Source organism: Camellia sinensis, chromosome 13, assembly GCF_055761805.1.
Source record: "Camellia sinensis isolate YWXY chromosome 13, ASM5576180v1, whole genome shotgun sequence".
Taxonomy (NCBI): Eukaryota; Viridiplantae; Streptophyta; class Magnoliopsida; order Ericales; family Theaceae; genus Camellia; species Camellia sinensis.
In genome coordinates this window covers 14,096,043-14,116,505 of record NC_138973.1, presented here as the reverse complement: position 1 = coordinate 14,116,505, position 20,463 = coordinate 14,096,043, and the positions used below count along the sequence as shown (strand labels likewise).

At 41.1% G+C, this 20,463-nt stretch overlaps 1 protein-coding gene and 1 long non-coding RNA gene across 2 annotated transcripts; one reads left to right on the top strand and one right to left on the bottom strand.

Annotated features, from left to right (window-relative positions):
- Window positions 1-3,231: 3,231 nt before the first annotated feature.
- Window positions 3,232-3,672, top strand: LOC145805218 (uncharacterized). Its single transcript, XM_082900289.1, has one exon. The coding sequence runs from the start codon at window positions 3,232-3,234 to the stop codon at window positions 3,670-3,672; it is 441 nt and encodes a 146-aa protein (XP_082756415.1).
- Window positions 3,673-10,271: 6,599 nt separating this feature from the next.
- LOC145805982 (uncharacterized) lies at window positions 10,272-20,017 on the bottom strand. The gene is made up of 6 exons (XR_014348364.1): window positions 19,879-20,017; window positions 19,676-19,720; window positions 19,449-19,535; window positions 19,245-19,280; window positions 19,000-19,163; window positions 10,272-10,445 (listed from the first exon to the last, which is right to left on the bottom strand). It is a non-coding gene; the product is annotated as an uncharacterized LOC145805982 (long non-coding RNA).
- Window positions 20,018-20,463: the final 446 nt, after the last annotated feature.

The following is a 20,463-nucleotide window of genomic DNA, read 5'->3' as shown; positions in this document are numbered from 1 at the left end:
AGTCAGGGAGGAGAAGTTGTCACCTCTACATACCTCTCTAGTTGGTTTCACCGGCGATTGAGTAGCATCCGTGGGCTCCATCGACCTCCCCATCACCATCAAAGAATATCCACTGCAGTCCACCAAACTACTTACTTTCCTCGTCGTTGATTGCCCTTCTACTTACAACATCATATTAGAACGCACCGCCTATAATGCCCTTCAAGCTGTAACCTCCACGTACCATTTGGCCATAAAGTTGCCCACTGACCAGGAGGTCGGCACTGTGAGGGGTGAATAGACGATGGCCTTTAATGCCCTTCAAGCTGTAACCTCCACGTACCATTTGGCCATAAAGTTGCCCACTGACCAGGAGGTCGGCACTGTGAGAGGTGAATAGACGATGGCCTGAGAGTGTTATGTAGCCTCATTGAAAGAAGTCAAAATGAAACAAGCTATGATCATTGAAGGCCTTGATGTTAGAGCCGATGAAGAGTTAGTTAGAGGGGAACCAGTGAAGGAACTTGTCAATGCCTATCGATCCTACTGATTCAATGAAAACGGCTAAGATTGGCAGCCAGCTATCCTCTCAGGCCAAGGCCGATCTCACGGCTCTTTTAGCCGAGCATAACGATGTCTTCGCTTGGACCCATTCAGACATGCCAGGTATCGACCCTTCTTTTATTACTGATTGTCTCAGCATCGAGCCCCAATTCCGACCGTTCTGCCAAAAACAACGCATTTTTCATCCGAAACGTAACAGCCTTATCACTTCCGAGGTGGACAAGTTGCTAAAGGCACAATTCATCAGAAACGTAGATTATCCCAGATGGTTATCCAGCGTGGTCTTGGTCCTGCAAAAACAACGGCAAATGGTAACTCTGCATCGACTATTCTGACTTCAACAGCGCCTGCCCGAAAGATAGCTACCCCCTTCCCAGGATAGATCTATTGGTCGACGCAACGGCGGGACATCAGATGCTTAGCTTCATGGATACTTTCTCAGGCTATAATTAGATCTTAATGCACGCAGCCGACCAGAAGCAAACCTCTTTTGTCATTGACAGGGACACTTATCATTATCGTGCCATGCCATTCGGTTTGAAGAATGCTGGAGCCACTTCCCAATGCCTGGTTAATGCCATTTTCCAACACCAAATAGGTCAGAACATGGAAGTCTACATCGATGACATGCTCGTCAAGAGTAAACTCTTATCCGACCACTTAGAAGACTTGCACGAGACTTTCCAAACCTTGCACAAGTATCAGATGAAGTTGAATCCGGAAAAATACGCCTTCGGCGTTGGGTCTGGTAAGTTTTTGGGATTCATGGTTAGCCAAAGAGGCATTGAGGCCAACCCAGAAAAGATCAAGGCCCTGATAGAAATGCAGTCTCCCAGAACGGTCGAGGAGGTTCAGCGGCTCATAGGTAAGGTTACCGCCCTCAACCGTTTCATTTCCCGAGCGACGGACAAATGCCTTCCATTCTTCAAAGTCCTCCGGTAGGCCTTCGAACAAAGAGTCTAAGGAGGCCTTCCAGCAACTGAAATAGTGTATGGCCAACCCCCATCTCCTCTCTCAAGCATTGTCAAGCGAGACCCTCTCTCTACTTAGCTGTGTCCAACACCACAGTCAATGCTACCCTGGGAAGACGGCAGCATTGTCAAGGAAGACGGCTCAGTACAACGCCTAGTTTACTACATTAGTCGTGCGCTCAGGGGAGTCGAACAGAACTACCCTCTATTAGAAAAAATGGCTCTCGCCCTAGTCATCACCTCTAGACGCCTCTGACCCTGAACATGTAGCAACTAGAATCATCAGACAGGCTTATGTAGTGGTCCATTGAACTAAGCTAGTACGACATCTCTTACCGACCCCGAACAGCCATCAAAGGCCAGGCTGTCGCAAACTTTATCTTGGAGTTTACCAATCTTACCCCGCACGTACGATACTATCGAAGAGGAAAACCCCCATTCATGAACTCTTTGTGTCGATGGTTTATCCCGCAAAGAGGGTAGCGGAGCCGGTTTAATCCTCACCACCCCAGAAGGAGAATATTTCAAATGCACCCTCTGATTCCTATTTGCAGCAAGTAACAACCAAGCTGAATATGAAGCTCTCATAGTAGGTCTCTGACTCGCTAAAGACATCGGAGTCGACCATCTCCAAGTGTTTAACGACTCTCGGTTGGTAATCGGCTAGATAACAAACGAGTTTGATGCCAAGGAGAATGCCATGAAATCATACAGGGACATTGCTCTTCCTTTGACCTGCCTCTTTAATAGTTTTCATAGCAGGCATATCCCTAGGTCAGAGAACTCCCAAGCAAACAAAATAGCACAGTTAGCCTTAGCAGACTAATCAGACCTCTGCCATGGTGTCCGAGTTGAGTACCTGACCCATCCAGCAATTTCACTAGATCAACGAGCGATTCACCTGCTCCAGGACGAGCCTATCCCATGGGCCCAGGACATTATCACATTCCTCGAGCAGGGAACACTACCAGCAGATAAACTCGAGGCTTCCAAAGTTAGGACTCGGTCGTCGAATTATGTCATTATCAGTGACACCTTGCATAAAAGGGGATTCTCACGACCATATCTCAGATGCCTCAACAATGATCAAGCAACCTATGTAATGAAAGAAATACATGAGGGAGTTTGTGGAAATCACTCTGGGGGACGATCTCTGGCTTATAAAATTCTCCGAACAGGTTACTTTTGGTCCACACTCAGTTAGGACGCTGTGAATTTTGTAATGAAATGTGACAAATACTAACGCTTCGCTAACATCCCCCACGCCCCTCCAACGGAGCTGATCATGCTCAGTAGCCCTTGTCCCTTCGCTAAATGGGGAATCGATCTCGTGGGTCCATTGCCAACCGGCAAGGATCAAGTAAAGTTTGTCGTAGTTGCCATCGATTACTTCACTAAGTGGGTCGAAGTGGAACCTCTTGCTAAGATTACTGAGCGGAATACCACTAAGTTCATCTGGTAGTCCGTTGTGTATTGTTTTGGGATTTCTTAAGCCATTGTCTCCAACAACGGCAAATAATTCGACAACGCCAAATTCAGGGAATTCTGCGCAAAACTCAACGTCAAGACCTGTTTTTCCTCCTCAGGCCATCCTCAAGCCAATGGTCAAGTGGAAGTTATCAACCACTCCCTGCTGAAAATCATCAAGACCAAGCTAGAGGCCGCCAAGGGCCTCTAGGCGAAAGAATTACCAAACGTCCTTTGGGCTTATCGGACGATGGCCCGAACTCCAACTAGGGAGATCCCATTTCGCCTAACATACAGCACCGAAGCAATCATCCCTGTGGAAATCGGACTACCGACGCCCAGAGTCATCCACCCTAATCCACGCCTAAACGAAGACCTTTGGAGGGTCAACCTAGACCTCATCGAGGAACTGCGAGAAACAGCCGCCGTCCGACTAGCCTTATACCAACAGAAAGTAAAGCAGCACTATAATCGTAGAGTCCGACTGAGGGCGTTCACAGTGAGAGACCTCGTTTTACGCAAAGCTACTCTCGCCACCAAAAACCCAACCGAGGACAAGCTAGCAGCTAAGTGGGAAGGCCATTACATCGTCAAAGCAAGACCCCGCCCAGGCACATACCGTCTCCAAGACATGGAGGGCAGAGACCTTCCTCATCCATGGAATGCCGAACACTTGAAACGCTATTTCTAGTAAAGCGGAATTTCTTGCTTTTTGTTTGATCCAAATTGTCATATGTTTCATTTTGCTAATCGGAACATTTGTCCATTTTGGCCCTTGCCATGCAATGCATATACTTATGATCGTAGGACTACAACAACAATTCAAAATTCCCATTACCTGTGTTGTGCCTTAATCCAAAAATAAACAAAGTGCTAGCCAGACTGAGCCCTCCAAAGCCTCAGCCAGACTAAGCATGAAGAGCTCAGCTAGAATAAGTTAAACATAGCCTCAACTAGACTGAGCCCTACAAAGCCTCAGCCAAACTGAGCATGAAGAGCTCAGCCAGACTGAGTTAAAGACACTACAATTCTATGATTTTTGGGCTACTAATTATTTTTTTGTCGGTAAAAAAACAAGTTGAAATTAAAAATAGTAGTTTTGGCGACTAAATCCGTTTTTAGTCGCCAAAAACGTGTCCTTTTGGCTACTAAACTGAATTTTAGTCGCCAATTCACTGTTTTTAGCTACTATTTTTTTTTTTTGTAGCCAAAAACCTTCATTTTCAGCGACTAATCTTTTTTTAGTCGGAAAAACACCTATAATCGGCGACTAAAATGTTTTTTAGTCGCCAAAACCATCACTTTTGGCTACTAAATTATTTTAGTCACCAAAAATCGTCACTTTTGGCTACCAAAAAATCTTTAGTCGCTAAAACCCCTACATTCTGCGACTAAACTGCCTTTTAGTCGCTAAAAGCCTGGTATTCGGCGACTAAACTATTTTAGTCGGCAAAAGGGTTCAATTTTGGCGACTAAATCCATTTTAGTCGCCAATTATACAACTTTCAGCGACGAAAAATGAATTTTTAGTCGCCAAAAACGCTTTTTCTTGTAGTGACATAGCCTCAGCCAGACTGAGCCCTACAAAGCCTCAACCAAACTGAGCATAAAGAGCTTAGCTAGATTGAGTTAAACATAGCCTTAGCTAGACTGAGCCCTATAAAGCCTCAGTCAGACTAAGCATGAAAAGCTCAGTTAGACTGAGTTAAACATAGTCTCAGCCAGACTGAGCCCTACACAGCCTCAGCCAAACTAAGGATGAAGAGCTCAGTCAGACTGAGTTAAACATAGCCTCAGCTTTTATCCAAGACAATTATTATCTAAATTTTCTTCCAAGGTCATTTTTACCTATGTTAACCTTCTACCCATTTTAACCCAAATCAATTTCCTTATTTTTTAACAGATTAATACATTAGTCATCCTCATACAATACAAACATAACAGACACAACAACCATAGAGATATTCCAGTTTTTATTAATTAACATCTTGCAAAACTGTACACCTTACAAAAATTACATCTCTACACCCAAAAAAAAAAAAAAAAAACTCCATCTCGTCACTACGCTCCCCCTCCATCTTCTTCACTGGACGCCAAGTCCTCCTCCTCCACACTCGCATCCAATGGAGTCTAGGCGATGTCTTCTTCTCCTGGCTTCACGCAGTTAAAAGCTTTGTCCGGGAATAGCTCTTCTGCCCTATATTTGAAGCTCGTCCAGTTACTATCCCAGTACATGTTCATCTTATGCTTGCAGTAGTTTGACTGTTGGAACCTCTGGATTATTTCTTCTTTGGTTTGCCCTTCCACTAGCTCCGTAACAGCTATATTCGATGGTCCCACACCGCTTTCCCCTTCTCTGGCCCAGCCCCTTGCCACACCCACATCAACGGCCATTTGGAACTCTGGGGATAGCTTGAACTGCTCCACCGCAGCATAGCAGAGATCAGGGTAAGCAACCCTCTCAGATGCCAACACCTTGGTTAACTCTGCTGACTTGGCCCTTTCTTTCTCCAAGGCTTTCTCTAACTCTGCCATTTGTGCATACGCCTCCTCCATATCCTTCGAAGCCTGCTCAAGTAGCTCTTTGTTGTTCACCAAAGCCTCTTCCAACCTCTTAGTGGCAGTGGCGCGGGCGTCCTGAGCTTCATCAGCCCTCTTCTGTTGGCTCACCAATGAGATCCTAAGTGATACCGTCTTATGACATGTCACTTCAAGCTCTGCCTTGACGGCTAACAGTTCTGTCGTAGCCTCTGTTTGGCCCACTCTGGCATGTTCCGCCAGATAACCTTGCGCCACCGTCAACACGTTTGACCTTTTTTCCCTCTAAGTGTAGGCCAGGCCCTTGGCGCAGGCACTCCGCACTGCCTTTCTCCAGCCAGCCATCTCCTCCTTCAAATTCTGCACTTGCGCTTGTACCCCTTCCAACTGGGCCTTCAGCGGTTCTGTTTCCACCTTCGCCCCACCGCCTTGCCCAGAAGGGTAGCCGCCAAGGCCGCTGTCTCCATCTGCATTGAGTAGAATCCTCTGATGAGGTTGACCTCTATAAATTGCAAACACTCTGTATCGCCGCGTCCTCTATAGCCCCCAACAGACGATTTGCGGCCACTTTAGCTTCGCCTTCATGCCCTTCTAAATAGCCAACCATCGCACACACATGATGGGTGGCGGTCCTCAACGCGACACTCCTCTCTACTCCGCTCGCCTGCCCTTTACCCACCTCCTGCATTGGGGGCACTTCTCTGAATAGCACATCCTCGAAGGGCAGGTCTGTCGATCGGTTGCCCTCTGACAACCCCTTCTGCTCATCCGCCACACTCCTCACTTGGCCGATTAAGGGTTCGGCTAAGCCTCCATTTCCCTCCCCACCAACCCTGGTCCTTTCTTCCCCTACTTTTTTGGGGCATCTCCACCACTCCCTCCTTTATTTTCTTTACCAAGGGCCCTTCTTTCTCACCCTTTGCGGTCACTTTCCTTTTCTTCTTCTTTAGCACTAACTCCACCTCCATTTTGCTCCTCTCTCTCAACGAGTCCACCAGCGCCTGCAAAGGCACAAAATCGGTTAAGTCCTTCTTGCCCAAGGGTTTCAGTCGTGGTCGGACCGGCTTTTTCGCGACCCACTTAGGCGTTGGGCCTAATTGTTGTTCTTTGTATTGTTCGACCATTGCGAAGGCACGCTTGTCTTCCGTCTCCTGCACCTTCCTCCTTGTCTCCACCTCTTCTAGAACCGAATCTCCTTCGGTTGGCTCAGGCCCCAAGTTTAGGGCAAAAAAGGCTGAGGGTTGGACAAGGTTGTTCCACTTTAGCCCCTCTTTTTCCCTCCACTCCTTCACCCGTTTGACCATCCTTTCTGCCTTCGCGTCTAACTTTGGCTCCAGCGATTTGGTGGGCACTTTCCACATCGTACAAACTCCTACCCCACCATTTGCCGACACGAAAAACCATTTCGGCCTCCAACTCTTCACTGAAGACGGCAACCCCGCCACCAATCCTCTCCCTACTACCGCCTACAGGGTCACCCATGTCTCCTACTGTCCAGATGCCTTGTAGCATGAAAAAAATTCATCTACCGTCATTGCCTCTTCCTCAGTCGCCTGTGGCCATGCGATCGCTCAAGCTAAAAGAATTTTCCAGGCGTTCGGCACTAGTTGCCCTGGCGCCACCTCTAGCTGATTCAACACTTCCACCACCAGTTGGGGGAGAGGCAATCTCAGCCCTCCTCGCAACACTTCCTCATACAACGCGAACTCATTTGGTCGCGTATCCGACGATCTTTCCAAAGCAGTCGATTACCTCAACTCTATCTTCGCTGGAATTTGATACTTTCACCGCAACTCCTCCAGGTCCTCCTCCGTTAAAATGCATTTATCCGCCTTCGTATGCCAATAGTCTGGCGCTACTTGGCTAATCGGTTGGGCCGCCGAGATCATAATGGCCGGACGAGGTCGCAAAAGCTGCATCGTCCCCCTCTCTCCAACCCTCTCTACCCAGTACTGTTCTGCCAACCCCACCCCATTATCCTTCCTTAGCACGTCCAACGCCATGGCTGCCATTTTTTTTTTAGCCATCTCCTTTACGTTTCTATATATTGCTTTGGAAGCAGGTGCGAGGGAGTTGGCAAAATGTTGAAGGGGAGAGTCACACAAAACGAACGAAGTAGAGTCTGGGATGTGTTGGTTTCCCGCAATCAGGTATGTAAAATGAATAACTCCAAATGCCCAAGGTTTGCCTATGTTCCAAGGGTCACTGTTAAACGTCACCAGTTTGAAAATCAAACCCAAATTAACACCCCGCCTTTTCACCACCCCCCAATACAAACCCTTTCATTTTTTCTACAAACGATTCGTCATTCTACCCCTGGTGGCCCCCATTCCCCCACATGTTCGGCCACGATCCTTTCATTTCCTTTTCCTCGTCTATTCCACTTCACATCATTACGTGTTTTTTTCCCTCAAGCCCTGTGCCCCATCAATGCCATCACGCCCACTTCCGACGCTCGGTCACTCCCACAGTCAGTCACCTCTATGGTCTGCTATCCCCCTTACCGGTCGATCACTTCCCCGATCGGTCGCCTCTATAGTCGGCCCACCCACCGCTCAATCACTCCACTTGATGGTCGGCCAACCAGACATATGTCTATCTCACTGGTCAGTCGCCTCCTCGCCGCCCGGCCCCCACACCAGTTGGTCACCTCCTCGCCGATTATAAGTCACCCCCGCCCCCCTCTTTCTCTCTCGACTTGGGGGACTGCTCTCCAATTCCTTATTCCCTTCTTTGGTCTGAAGCTGCGCTTAGAAATAGGGGACTACTGATGACCACAGCCCATAGGATGCAGGCATCTGTTGAATAAGCCCATACTATACTAATGGGCCTCAAGGGGGCCTAGATAACAAAGCCCAATATCCTTGAGAAACCAATATTGAACTAGGACCAATAGTATTTAAACACTTGTCATGAATAGCCACATCAACAGACAAAGATCCTACAAAATTATTGCACCCACACATCAGCCATTAATGAGGCTCTCATAGTATTAAATACGACAACCCTTTCACGACGGAGAAGACAAACTCACCATGAACGATGCGAGCTAGAATATAGACTTTCGGTCAACACGACAGTCCGGAATGGACAAGGAAATAATGAGCAAATGATACAAGGAAGCTTCCTAGATGCGTTAAAGGTTAAGTTCTTCGTCCCTTTCTTTCCTCTCTACACAATCAATCTATTCTATCCTAACTCGATCGTCAAAATGTTCGTCGGGAGATTACCTCCCCCCCTTGGACCTTTTTGCAGGTATGCTTTGTGAACACCAAGGCCAGCAGACCCGTTAGAAGCGTGAACCAACCTGACCCACCCTCCCTCGAAACCGTTGCATTATCATACATGAAGGATTCTACAAAATGAACTATTTAGATTATCAAAATAGAAATTAGACTCCGAACAATTATCTCAAGTTCAGATTTATCCAACCTTTTTCAAAAAACGACATGATATCAGCTCAATTACTAAAAACAATATTATCCAAAATAGGTGAGGTTTCTTGGGCCAAAGGATGTCCAATTCAAAATGAGGACCTTCCATGGTATCTACCTTGGAAAATTTAAGACGACTAATCAATTTTTGACTCATTAGAAAGAACTCTGCAATACTTTTTAATTGAATTAGTCAAGTTGATGTCAGATAGATAGACCCATCAAATAATTATTTTGAGCTTGTTCAAAAATAACAGTCAAATTGTAATATGTGCCACTTAAACATCTTTATTTGTTTCACGTTTAAGTCATGTTGTTCACATTTTTAAACAACGTTGTACTAAGTAAGCATGCAGGAGATGAGCATCAAATATCTCTAGATGCTTTTAATAATCATGTTGAAAAGGATGACTTTTCCCCAGGGAAAAAAAATAAATAAATAAATAAAATAAAATAAAATAAAATTCTAATAATATACAAATAATAAAAAAGGGATTAGTTATATCAAAATCTTCTTAATTATTTATGAATATCAATTTACTTTTTCATTTATGAACCCATATATTTTGACATTTTTAATTATGAAAATATGTTACTTTCACTCTCTCTAGGCCGCCTTAGAAAATGATGTATTTGTACGATTTTTACAATTAAAAGGGTCAAACGAATAGATTCATAGACAAGAAACTTAAAGTGATATTTATAAATAGTTAAAGAGATCTTGATGTAATTAACCAAAAAAAAATTATAGCAACCTCTATATATAATAATATGATAGATTTAAATCTTATCATTTCAAAGCAATAGATAATAAACCAAAAGATTAAAAATATCATTACCATATATTTATGATTCAATATATACGGTATAAAAATTCTAAATAATGGTGTTTGATTGCACTTTTGTTTTTTCAATTTTCTGCTTCTATTTTCCGAACATATTATTGTATGACAAATTGTTTTCTAAAATTATTTTCAAAACACAACCCAATTTAAGGAAACATCAAAAAGTTGTATTTAATTTCCAAAACTATTTGGCACAAGAATGAAAATGAGGAGTGCTTTCAAATTTTCATTGTTTTTTTTCCCCTCCTAAAAACACACACAAAAAAAAAAAAAAAAAAAAGAATATGAGAAACCAAAAAAGCCGGCTTAAGTCACTTCAAAAAAAACTAAAAATATACCAAATGAAATAGCTTCTTTAAGAACTAGCTTATTTGTGGGCCTTTCAAGCCAATAACTAGCTTGTAAGCCGAGTACCAAAAGAGGCCGTAATGTCCGTTTAACTTCACCAGTACCAAAAGAGGCCGTAATGAGAATGGAGAGAAATTTACGGTAGTCTTTGGATTTCATTCAAGTTCCTCAAACAAAACAGTGTATGGTGAGACGGATAATGTATCCATCAATTCTGAACAGCAAGTTTCATTCAGGCTTTTGCATACAGCTTTGTTTTTCTTTCATTGCGTCATTTGGTATATCCAAGCTCCTTTATCCTGATATACACAGAGGATAAAAATAAATAAATAAATAAAGGAAAAAGAAAGAAAAAATCTTGTACAATATAAGAAGTTGACAATAGCAAATCACTTTCAATTGTGTCATGCCTAGCCAATTGAAGCATTTCTGTTAGCAAAAATCTGGTTAGGGTCAAATCAACAGACCAGATTCGACAAAGAAACCAAACTTTCACAAACAACAACAAATAAAGCAATTGCGGTTTGAATGTTATATGCCTTGACAGATTCAAAGACTTCTTTAGAGGTTGTAATAAGAAGACACAAATGTGAATAAAATGAAAATCGATTGAAGAGTAAGTAAACTTGCCATTTAATTACAAGAATTAAATTACAAGCTCAATGTACATGACAATCGACTGAGGGAAACTTGGCCACAGAAGCTATTGCTAAGTAAGTTAAATTACTCCTAAATACAGAAGCTATTGCTAACTAAGTTAAATTACTCCTAATTCCATACGAGTTGCGTGTTTGATTGTCCTTCTTTCCTTCGAAATTCCAGTCGTCATGCTGCTGGCTTTGCTACTTCTCTGCTGCCACCTGTCCCATCATGGAGCAAATTTCCTCCACTTCTTGCATAACTACCCACGATCTCCACAACTGCTGGTAACTGCTCCTCTGCTGCAGCACTCTTTTTCTCTGCAAATAAACCACGTATCATACATCATCTGCATGCCTTATCTCATGACTTGACACTTGGGCCACGTTTGGCCCCATCTCATCGTGTTATCAGAGGAATCGACAGAAGAAACTGAATCTGCCACATCTGTTCCTTTAATTGCGTCACTTAGCTCTACATTTTAGGGTCCATCTTCCGCTGGAAACTTACGGTTTTCACCTCTATCATCCCTTGGATCAACTCTCTGTATTTATTGTAGCTATTCAAAAGAGATAATAAATTTTAGTGCCAACAATGTCCCCCTCATTCAAAACAAAATGATGTTTTTGTTTTGAATGAATGTCATACAGGACAAAATAAAGTTTGGACATTTATATATTTGGGCAATGCATTTAGACTTATAAAAAACGAGTCCACAAATCGAAGCCCAAATATCTAAAGTAACATCCAGATGTTAAAATAATCATGAATTCAAAAATGACCAACCGTCAAGCCCAATTGTAAGCGACAGGTCCAAACTTAATCAAAAAGGTCCACCGAGGGTCCACCATAGGCTATATGAACAACAGAATTTAAATCATCATTTCACTATTCTCATGCCCTCTGCTCTACTCTGTTCTTCGCCTCCCTCTTTGAACTTTTCTACTTGAAAACCCTTTTCCTTGCTTGTACATTCCAATGGCACCGAAGTGAGCTCCGACCAAACGAAAGAAACAAGCAGAGATGCCATCTGTGCGGCGCTTCCCAACTGAGTTCCAACCAATACATCGCCAACATATTTTTAACAGCTGCATTATTCCCCGCAGCAACACCTCTGCCCAAGGGGAATTAGGTCCAACCTTTTTTGCCAAAATCTCTGATGAATTTACCCTCTATTATCCCATAGCAGATAATGAGGTGATACTTTTCAAAAAAGCGAAACTAGCCTGGAACCAGTGACATTCGAGCCCTAACCCCTTACATTCGTGGCAAAAACCAAACCCTAATTGGAGATTATGAGTTCATCGCATGATGGTTTACAATATTGACCTTTGGAGAGCTCTTGATATTTATTATGTCATTCGACTGTCAACATTAGCCCTAGATATGGACAAATGGGCTATTGGCGCTGCAGCTTGTTTTTGGTCTCTGTCCTGTAACTCTCTCATTTTAAAGTTTGGTATGATCTCTTCCACCATTCTTGATATTGTACATTTGACTGGCCTCCTTGTTACTGGCCAACATGTCAGTGCCCTTTTAACTCCTCAATCAGTAATCCCACTTGGCACTGACCTCAGTTATGGAAAGTTCCAAACACAATATCAACAATTCTCTGGTGAACCCACCAAAAAAGAAAGGACAACTTTTTACCTGTTGTGGCTCTTCCAACATTTTCTGTGTCCCAGGTCTTAAAATTACCAAAGAGTATTTGGCCCTAGCAACTTGTATCCAAGAAGGCACACAATTGGCCTTTGCCCATTTTCTTTTAGGCGAATTATATAGGGGTCTTTTCTCTTTAGTCGATAAAGAGATAGATCATAATGGTGGAGATCCCTCTTGGCTTTTTTAAGCCTGGCTCTATGCTTATTTCCCTGAAATTAAGCCTACTACTCAAACACCTTACTTCTCTCCTTGCGAAAGTTATGCTGAATTCTTCTTATCTTTTCGACCAGCCTCATCCAACTCATTTACCAAGGTTTTCACTATTCTATTCGAGCTACCTGTCGATAGAGACCCTCAACTTTTCATCATTTTCCATAACTTTCAGTTCACTTCCACCGAATTAACATATATCAATGCTGCTTCTCAAACATTGAGTGACACTTCGAGGCAAAATCTCACTCCCAGATATATTCTAGTTGGTGGATCCATTTCTACTGGCAGGTTTTCCAACTGTAGCTTTGAAAGTTATAATCCCTGCCAGTGGGCCAGACAAATGGGACTATATCAAAATGTCTCATTGTCCTTACTTACGCTCTACCATCTATGAACAAGTTGGATCCAGGATTCAATTCAAAATCTTTCAAGAAGTGAAAGATCTGCTGGCTGAGAATCAAAAGTTATTTGATCAATTCAGCTTTTCTACTGCCAGATTATCCCTTTTACTATCACAAGGTTTAATGAATGGTGGTCTTTAATGAGTGTCTTGATCTTTGATGAAGATATTCAGACTTGTCTTTGGAATGTGCACCCAGACAACAGGAGAGGAGCAGAGATGACTATTGGTAATTCTACCACTTTTTCCTTTCTTTATATATACTGCTTACTTTTTGAGTTTATTTAGCCATTTCTGCTCACTCATTCATTCATATATATATATATATATATGTAGCACAACCTCCTAGCAAGATTACCCCTTTGGCTATAGAGATGCCTGCCCAGGCTGGTCCAACTTCTAAGGGCAAAGGCAAGGCTCCAATGAACCCCCTAAAGAAACCTAAATGCAATCCTCTAAACACCACTAGCCGTGAGGGGTTCATACCTTATAACCAAGGTACAGAGATTGAGAGGAGGACCAAGAGTAGGCAAGAAGAACTCTAAGAACTTTTAATTGAAGAAAAAGATACTATTGCAAGATGTGGCACTAGAAAAGTGAAGTTAATCATTGGCGTAACTTAAAATTAATAAATAAATAAATAATAAAAAATATATATTTTTGTGTGTGTGAAAAGATTAGGTGATTACCAGTGATTCTTGAGCGATAGAAGTGTTGGTGTTGGTGACCACAGCCTCTGGAGTTAGCTCTTGGATAAGACTATGAATGTGAGAGGTTTGGACCCCCATGTCCATGGTAGGAAAAGCCTCTGGATTAACAGGATGAGTAATCCCTTCAGGAGGAAGTTCTTTCTTCATCTGAAGGTGATTCACTCTCCAAGATTTCAGTATCAGCCTTGTCAACTTCATCATTTTGATCAGATAGTTGAATTTGGCTGTTTTGATGAGTGTTATCATTTGGTCCAGGAGTAGGCTCATGAATAGAAGAACTCCTATCGATATGAGATGTTTGACTACTAGGGTTGTCAGTTAAATCAATTGGTTTTTCTCTGACATAACCTGAGTCAATTGGAGTTTCTCTGGCATGGCCAGGGACTTCTAATTCCTCTGAGGAAGAGGCCACACCAGGAAAGTTTATGACTTCATTGGTTCTGTGATGTACTCCTCTAAGAGGGAAGGCCATCAAATCCCCTAGAGCTATCCCTTGAGGAATATCAGCCATAAGATGTGCCAATTCAGGGGCCAATTCTCTTAAGCCCACTCTCTCTGGGTAAACTCTTTCTGGATCAGCCTGTTCTTCCCCAATGCCAATCTGTTCTTCTTGAATGAGTTGAGGATTCACATGCCCTGAGTCTGTTTGAGGAGAAGGCATTTTTGTCTGGTCTTCAGGCATAGAAGGGGGTTAGTTTGGGCTTCAGACTGTTCTTCATTCTCAGGCATAGAAGAGTGTAGTGTGGCTTGAGACTCGAGTAATCTCTCAGAAGCAGAATGAGATGCAGCTGGAGAGAGAAGCTTTCTCCTCTTGTATAATTGAAAGTATAACTTAAAGAGAGGAAGAAGAGTGGAATAAGATGTCAATATGAATAAACATAATACATATTGACTCAATAAGAGTTTGAATGAAAGCTATACCTTTATTGGAAGAGAAGAAGAACTGTTAAAGGAAAAGGATGCTGGTATAGCAGAAGCTGTGACTTGAGGAGGAATTGATTGTTCTTGCCTTCTTTTTGACCTCCTCTCAAGAGCAGCACCACCCTCTAATTAAGACTGAGAAGGTAAAAGTTCTTGGAGTTCTTCTTGCCTACTCTTGGTCCTCCTCTCAATCTCTATACCTTGGTTATAAGGTATGATCCTCTCATAACTAGTGGTGTTTAGAGGATTGCCTTTAGGTTTCTTTAGGGGGTTCATTGGAGCCTTGCCTTTGTCCTTAGGTAGAATTACCAATAGTCATCTCTGCTCCTCTCCTGTTGTCTGGGTGCACATTCCAAAGACAAGTCTGAAGATCTTCATCAAAGAACAAGACACTCATTAAAGACCACCATTCATTAAACCTTGTGGTAGTAAAAGGGGTAATCTGCCAGTAGAAAAAGCTGAATTGATGAAATAACTTTTGATTCTCAACCAGCATATCTTTCACTTCTTGAAAGATTTTGAATTGAATCATGGATCCAACTTGTTCATGGATGGTAGGGATTATAACTTTCAAAGCTACAGCTGGAAAGCCTGCTAGTAGAAATGGATCCACCTACTAGAATATATCTGGAAGTGAGAATTTGAGCCCAGAAGTCTTTTTGTTGTTGCCTCCAAGTGTCACTCAATGTTTGAGAAGCAGCATTGATATATGTTAATCCGGTGGAAGTGAACTGAAAGTTATGGAAAGGGATGAAAAGCTAAGGGTCTTTATTGAAAAGTAGCTCGAATAGAGTAGTGAAAACCTTGGTAAATGAATTGGATGAGACTGGTCGAAAAGATAAGAAGAATTCAGCATAACTTTTGCAAGGGGAGAAGTAAGGTGTTTGAGTAGTAGGCTTAATTTCAGAGAAATAATCATAGAGCCAGGCTTGAAAAAGCCAAAAGGGACCTCCACCACTATGATCTATCTCTTTATCGACTAAAAAGAAAAGGCTCCTATATAATATGCCCAAAAGAAAATGGGGAAAGGCCAATTGTGTGCCTTCTTGGATACAAGTTGCTAGGGCCAAATACTCTTTGGTAATTTTGAGACCTGGGACACATAGAAAATGTTGGGAGAGCCACAACAAGTAAAAAGTTGTCCTTTTTTTTTTTGGTGTGTTCACCAGAAAATTGTTGATATTTTGTTTGGAACTTTCCATAACTGAGGTCAGTGTCAAGTTGTTAAGTGGGACTACTGATTGAGGAGTTAAAAGGGCACTGATATGTTGGCCAGTAATAGGGAGGCCAATCAAATGTACAATATCAAGAATGGTGAAAGAGATCATACCAAACTTTAAAATGAGAGAGTTACAGGACAGAGACCAAAAATAAGCTGCAGCGCTAATAGCCCATTTATCCATATCTAGGGCTAATGTTGACAGTCGAATGACATCATAAATGCCAAGAGCTCTCCAAAGGTCAATATCGTAAACCATCATGCGATGAACCCATAATCTCCAATTAGGGTTTGGTTTTTGCCACGAATGTAAGGGGTTAGGGCTTGAATGCCACTGGTTCCAGGCTAGTTTCGCTTTTTTTAAAAGCATCACCTCAGTATCTGCTATGGGATAATAGAGGGTAAATTCATCAGAGATTTTGGCAAAAAAGGCTGGACCTAATTCCCCTTGGGCAGAGGTGTTGCTGCGGAGAATAATGCAGCTATTAAAAATATATTGGCGAAGTATTGGTTGGAACTTAGTTGGGAAGCGCTGCACAAATAGCGTATCTGCTTGTTTCTTTCCTTTGGTCTGAGCTCGCTTCAATGCCATTGGAATGTACAAACAAGGAAAAGGGTTTTCAAAGCAGAAAAGTTCAAAGAGGAAGGCGAAGAACAGAGTAGAGCAGAGGACATGAGAATAGCGAAGTGATGATTTGAATTCTGATGTTCATATAGCCTATGGTGGACCCTTTTGATTAAGTTTGGACCTGTCACTTACAATTGGGCTTGACGGTTGAGCCTTTTTGAATTCATGATTATTTTAACATCTGGATATTACTTTAAATATTTAGGCTTCGATTTATGGGCTCGTTTTTTATAAGCCTAAATGCATCGCCCAAATATATAAATGTCCAAACTTTATTTTGTCTTGAATGAAGGGGGCATTGTTGGCACTAAAATTTATCATCGTTGTCGAATAGCTACAATAAGGCCTCGTCTGGAAACTCTCCTTTTTAGCCAAAAAATTACTAAATTAGTCAAAAAGCCAACAATCCATACCAAAAAGTCAAAGATTTTTTTTTTTCTCTACTTTTTGCACATCTTTTCGTAAAAAATTAAAAAGTCATCCCAAATATACTAGTTTTTTTTAGCTCATATTTTAGCCAAATAGCCAAAAAGTTACTAAATTAGCCTGTTCCCAAACGAGGCCTAAATACGGAGAGTTGATCTAAGGGATGATAGAGGTGATAACCATAAGCTTCCAGTGGGAGATGGACCCTAAAATGTAGGGTTAAGTGACGCAATTAAAGGAACAGATGTGGCAGATTCAGTTTCTTCTATCGATTCCTCTGAAAACACGATGAGATGGGGCCAAACGTGGCCCAGGTGTCAAGTCATGAGATAAGGCACGCAAATGATGCAGGATACGTGGTTTATTTGCAGAGAAAAAGAGTGTTGCAGCAAAGGAGCAGTTACCATTAGTTGTAAAGATAGTGGGTGGTTATGCAAGAAGTGGGAAAAATTTGCTCCATGATGGGACACGTGGCAGTAGAAAAACAGCAAAGCCAACAGCATAAATGCTGAATTTCAAAAAAAGGACAATCAAACACACAATTCTTATGGAATTAGGAGTAATTTAACTTAGTTAGCAATAGCTTTTGTATTTAGGAATAGTCTGTGTAGAATTCAGCCTATGTGGCCAAGTTTCCCTCTATCGATTGTCATGTACATTGAGCTTGTAATTTAATTCTTGTAATTAAGTGGCAAGTTTACTTGCTCTTCAATCGATTTTCATTTTATTCACATTTGTTTCTTCGCATTACAACCTCCAAAGAAGTTCTTTGTCAAGGCATAAGACATTCAAACCGTAATTGCTTGATTTGTTGTTTGTGAAAGTTTGGTTTCTCTGTTGAATCTCGTCTGTCGATTTGGCTCTAAGTAGATTTTTGCTAACATATTTATTATTATCATAACCAAGTTCTCCACACTAAAGAATGAACGTACCTACATGTTCTATAATTGACTATCTCTCTTCTCCTGTCAACAAAGTAAACTCAAGAATCTTATAATTTTTTGGAATGGGAGTTGTTTCCACCCATGGAGGGTAAGGACTCCTAAACATTGGTCTATCTGGCCTTCTCAAGTTTGGACCATACATTTCTTGTATGATGTTCATTATTTACTGCCTATTATTAACCTGAGGGTCTAAATGTTGCTGTTGCTATCTCCCTCATTGAACTTCTGGTTGGAAGTAAGGAAAATGAAGACCAAGCCCTCTAGGCCTTAGATGCATCATGTTACACTACAAGAAAATGCCGTAAAAACCCTTTTACGACGTGCAACAGTCATGAAAAGTTGTTCACTTTCAATGACATGCTTCGCACGCCGTTAAAAACTATTTAACGGCAGATTTTGTGCGTTGTTGATACTTTTTTTACGACATCGTTAAAAACTATTTAACGGCAGATTTTGTGCGTCGTTTATACTTTTTCTACGACATGTTATAGTAGGCCGTTAAAAACTATTTAACGGCAAATTTTGTGTGTCGTTATTTTTTCTACGACCACTTTTTCATGCTGTTATTTGGTGGGACAAATAACGACGTTGATTGTGTGCCGTAAAATATATAATACAACTTGCTCAGCCTGCCGTAGATAAGTAAAACATACCACGACATACATGAAACGCAGTGAAATATTTCATATAATGACCTAATTTGATTGCCGTAAAATGTGCATTTTTTTTTAAATTCAGCAGATTCTATTTGGTCTGTTTTGTACAATCTAATATTACAAACAAGCTTCACAAAATATTAATCAACCACGACAATATTATTTCAACCATAAAAAATAAACTATATATATAAATTATAAACGTTAAAAAATTATCAATATATTCATTCCAAACACCCAAAACTATTCAAAAATTATAGAAATCTATTCATTAAAGTCCTTAAAAACTATCCATAGATGTTAGTTCTACTCAAAGTCAAAGCTAATGAAATGGGTTGGCCAAGCAACAGTGCTTCCAATAACATTTTCAAGCACAAACATCTCACGATTAGGGCAAAATAATGGCGCATTAACTATGACATGGTTAACCCATACCTTCCAATACCCAGGGCCAAGAAGCACGTGATGTACCAATGCTTTAGAATCTGTTGATGCAATTGTGCCTTCCGCAACCACCACCTTTGTTCCATCCTAATTCAACAATTTGCATTTGGCATTGTCCAAGGATCCACCATTTTCAGTTTATTTGCATCATGCAACTACCATGAAAGCAATACATAAGATAAGCTAATGAATTGAAAATAAAATTAAAATTATTATTAATGCCATATAAAATTTACCCAAATATCTTCATCGTCTTCATTGTTTTCATCACCCTAAAAAAAATGTTATACAATATCAAGTTATATTTGTTTATCCAAATTTTGTAGACGATGTGGGATTTATATGAAAATTTGACAAAAGCTCTTGAGTAGAAAAGCAAGCAAGCAAACAAAAACAGAAACACGAGAAAAATGAAAATGAGTAAATTAATAATGCCATACAAAATTTATCCAAATATTTTGTTGTGAGTGCATCCTACGTTCACCACCTCCATGCACCCTATGTTCACCTCTACCGTTTTCCTCACCCTAAAAAAATCATAATACAATGGCAAGAAATATTTGTTTACTTAAATTTAGAATCTTAATATAATCCATATGTAAAATGACAAGCTTGAGTAGAAAAGCAAGCAAGCAAAAGCGCAAGCATGACAAATGTGCAAGTTTACCTGAGTTTCTCCATATGAGTGTCCATTTGCCCCTTTGCTTGACTCCTATAAGTATTAATCAATTTTTTATTTTTACAAACTTTGTGAAATATCCTTATATCTAAGATGGGAAGTACCAAAGTTAAAAACCAATTAAATTTTATAGGAAGATAAATTTAACCTCATATATTGTGACATTGTTCATTTTTATTTTATTTTTTTACCTCATTTTGCCTTTTTTCCTTTTAACATTTCAGCTTTCATCTCCCGACGTTCTTGTTCTAATAGCAGTAATTTTTCATTTAGTTGTCTCATATTTTGATTTTGGTATGCTTGTGCATCAACTTTCGATGGCAATGCTCCAAATCCAAGCCCTCTTACACTAACACGCCGCTCTGGACCAAACGCTTAAATAATTGCATCATCTTTGATATACATTGACCCTTCTTCTATAGAAGGCTTGTGAAGCTCTTAAACCTTATTCTGCAATATATAACATTTATGATAAGGAACCCAAGTCTGCCAACTACAAAAACAAGTGCAAAACTCACCTATGAGTTATTTCATAAACTGAAAGGAAACACCACCCCCATTCCTTTTATTGAGCATAATTACAGCATGTTGCTGATGGTAATGCTCAGTTCAAGTCTCAAGAAAACAACACTAATATTTCTTCTCTAATCAAATCCAAAAACCCAAAATCCATAATTTGTACTTATATCCAAAGAAAAAAAAGAGGAAAAGGACGTACCAACTCTACTAACTACAAAAGCAGGTACAAAACTCACCTCATAGTTACTTCACCACAA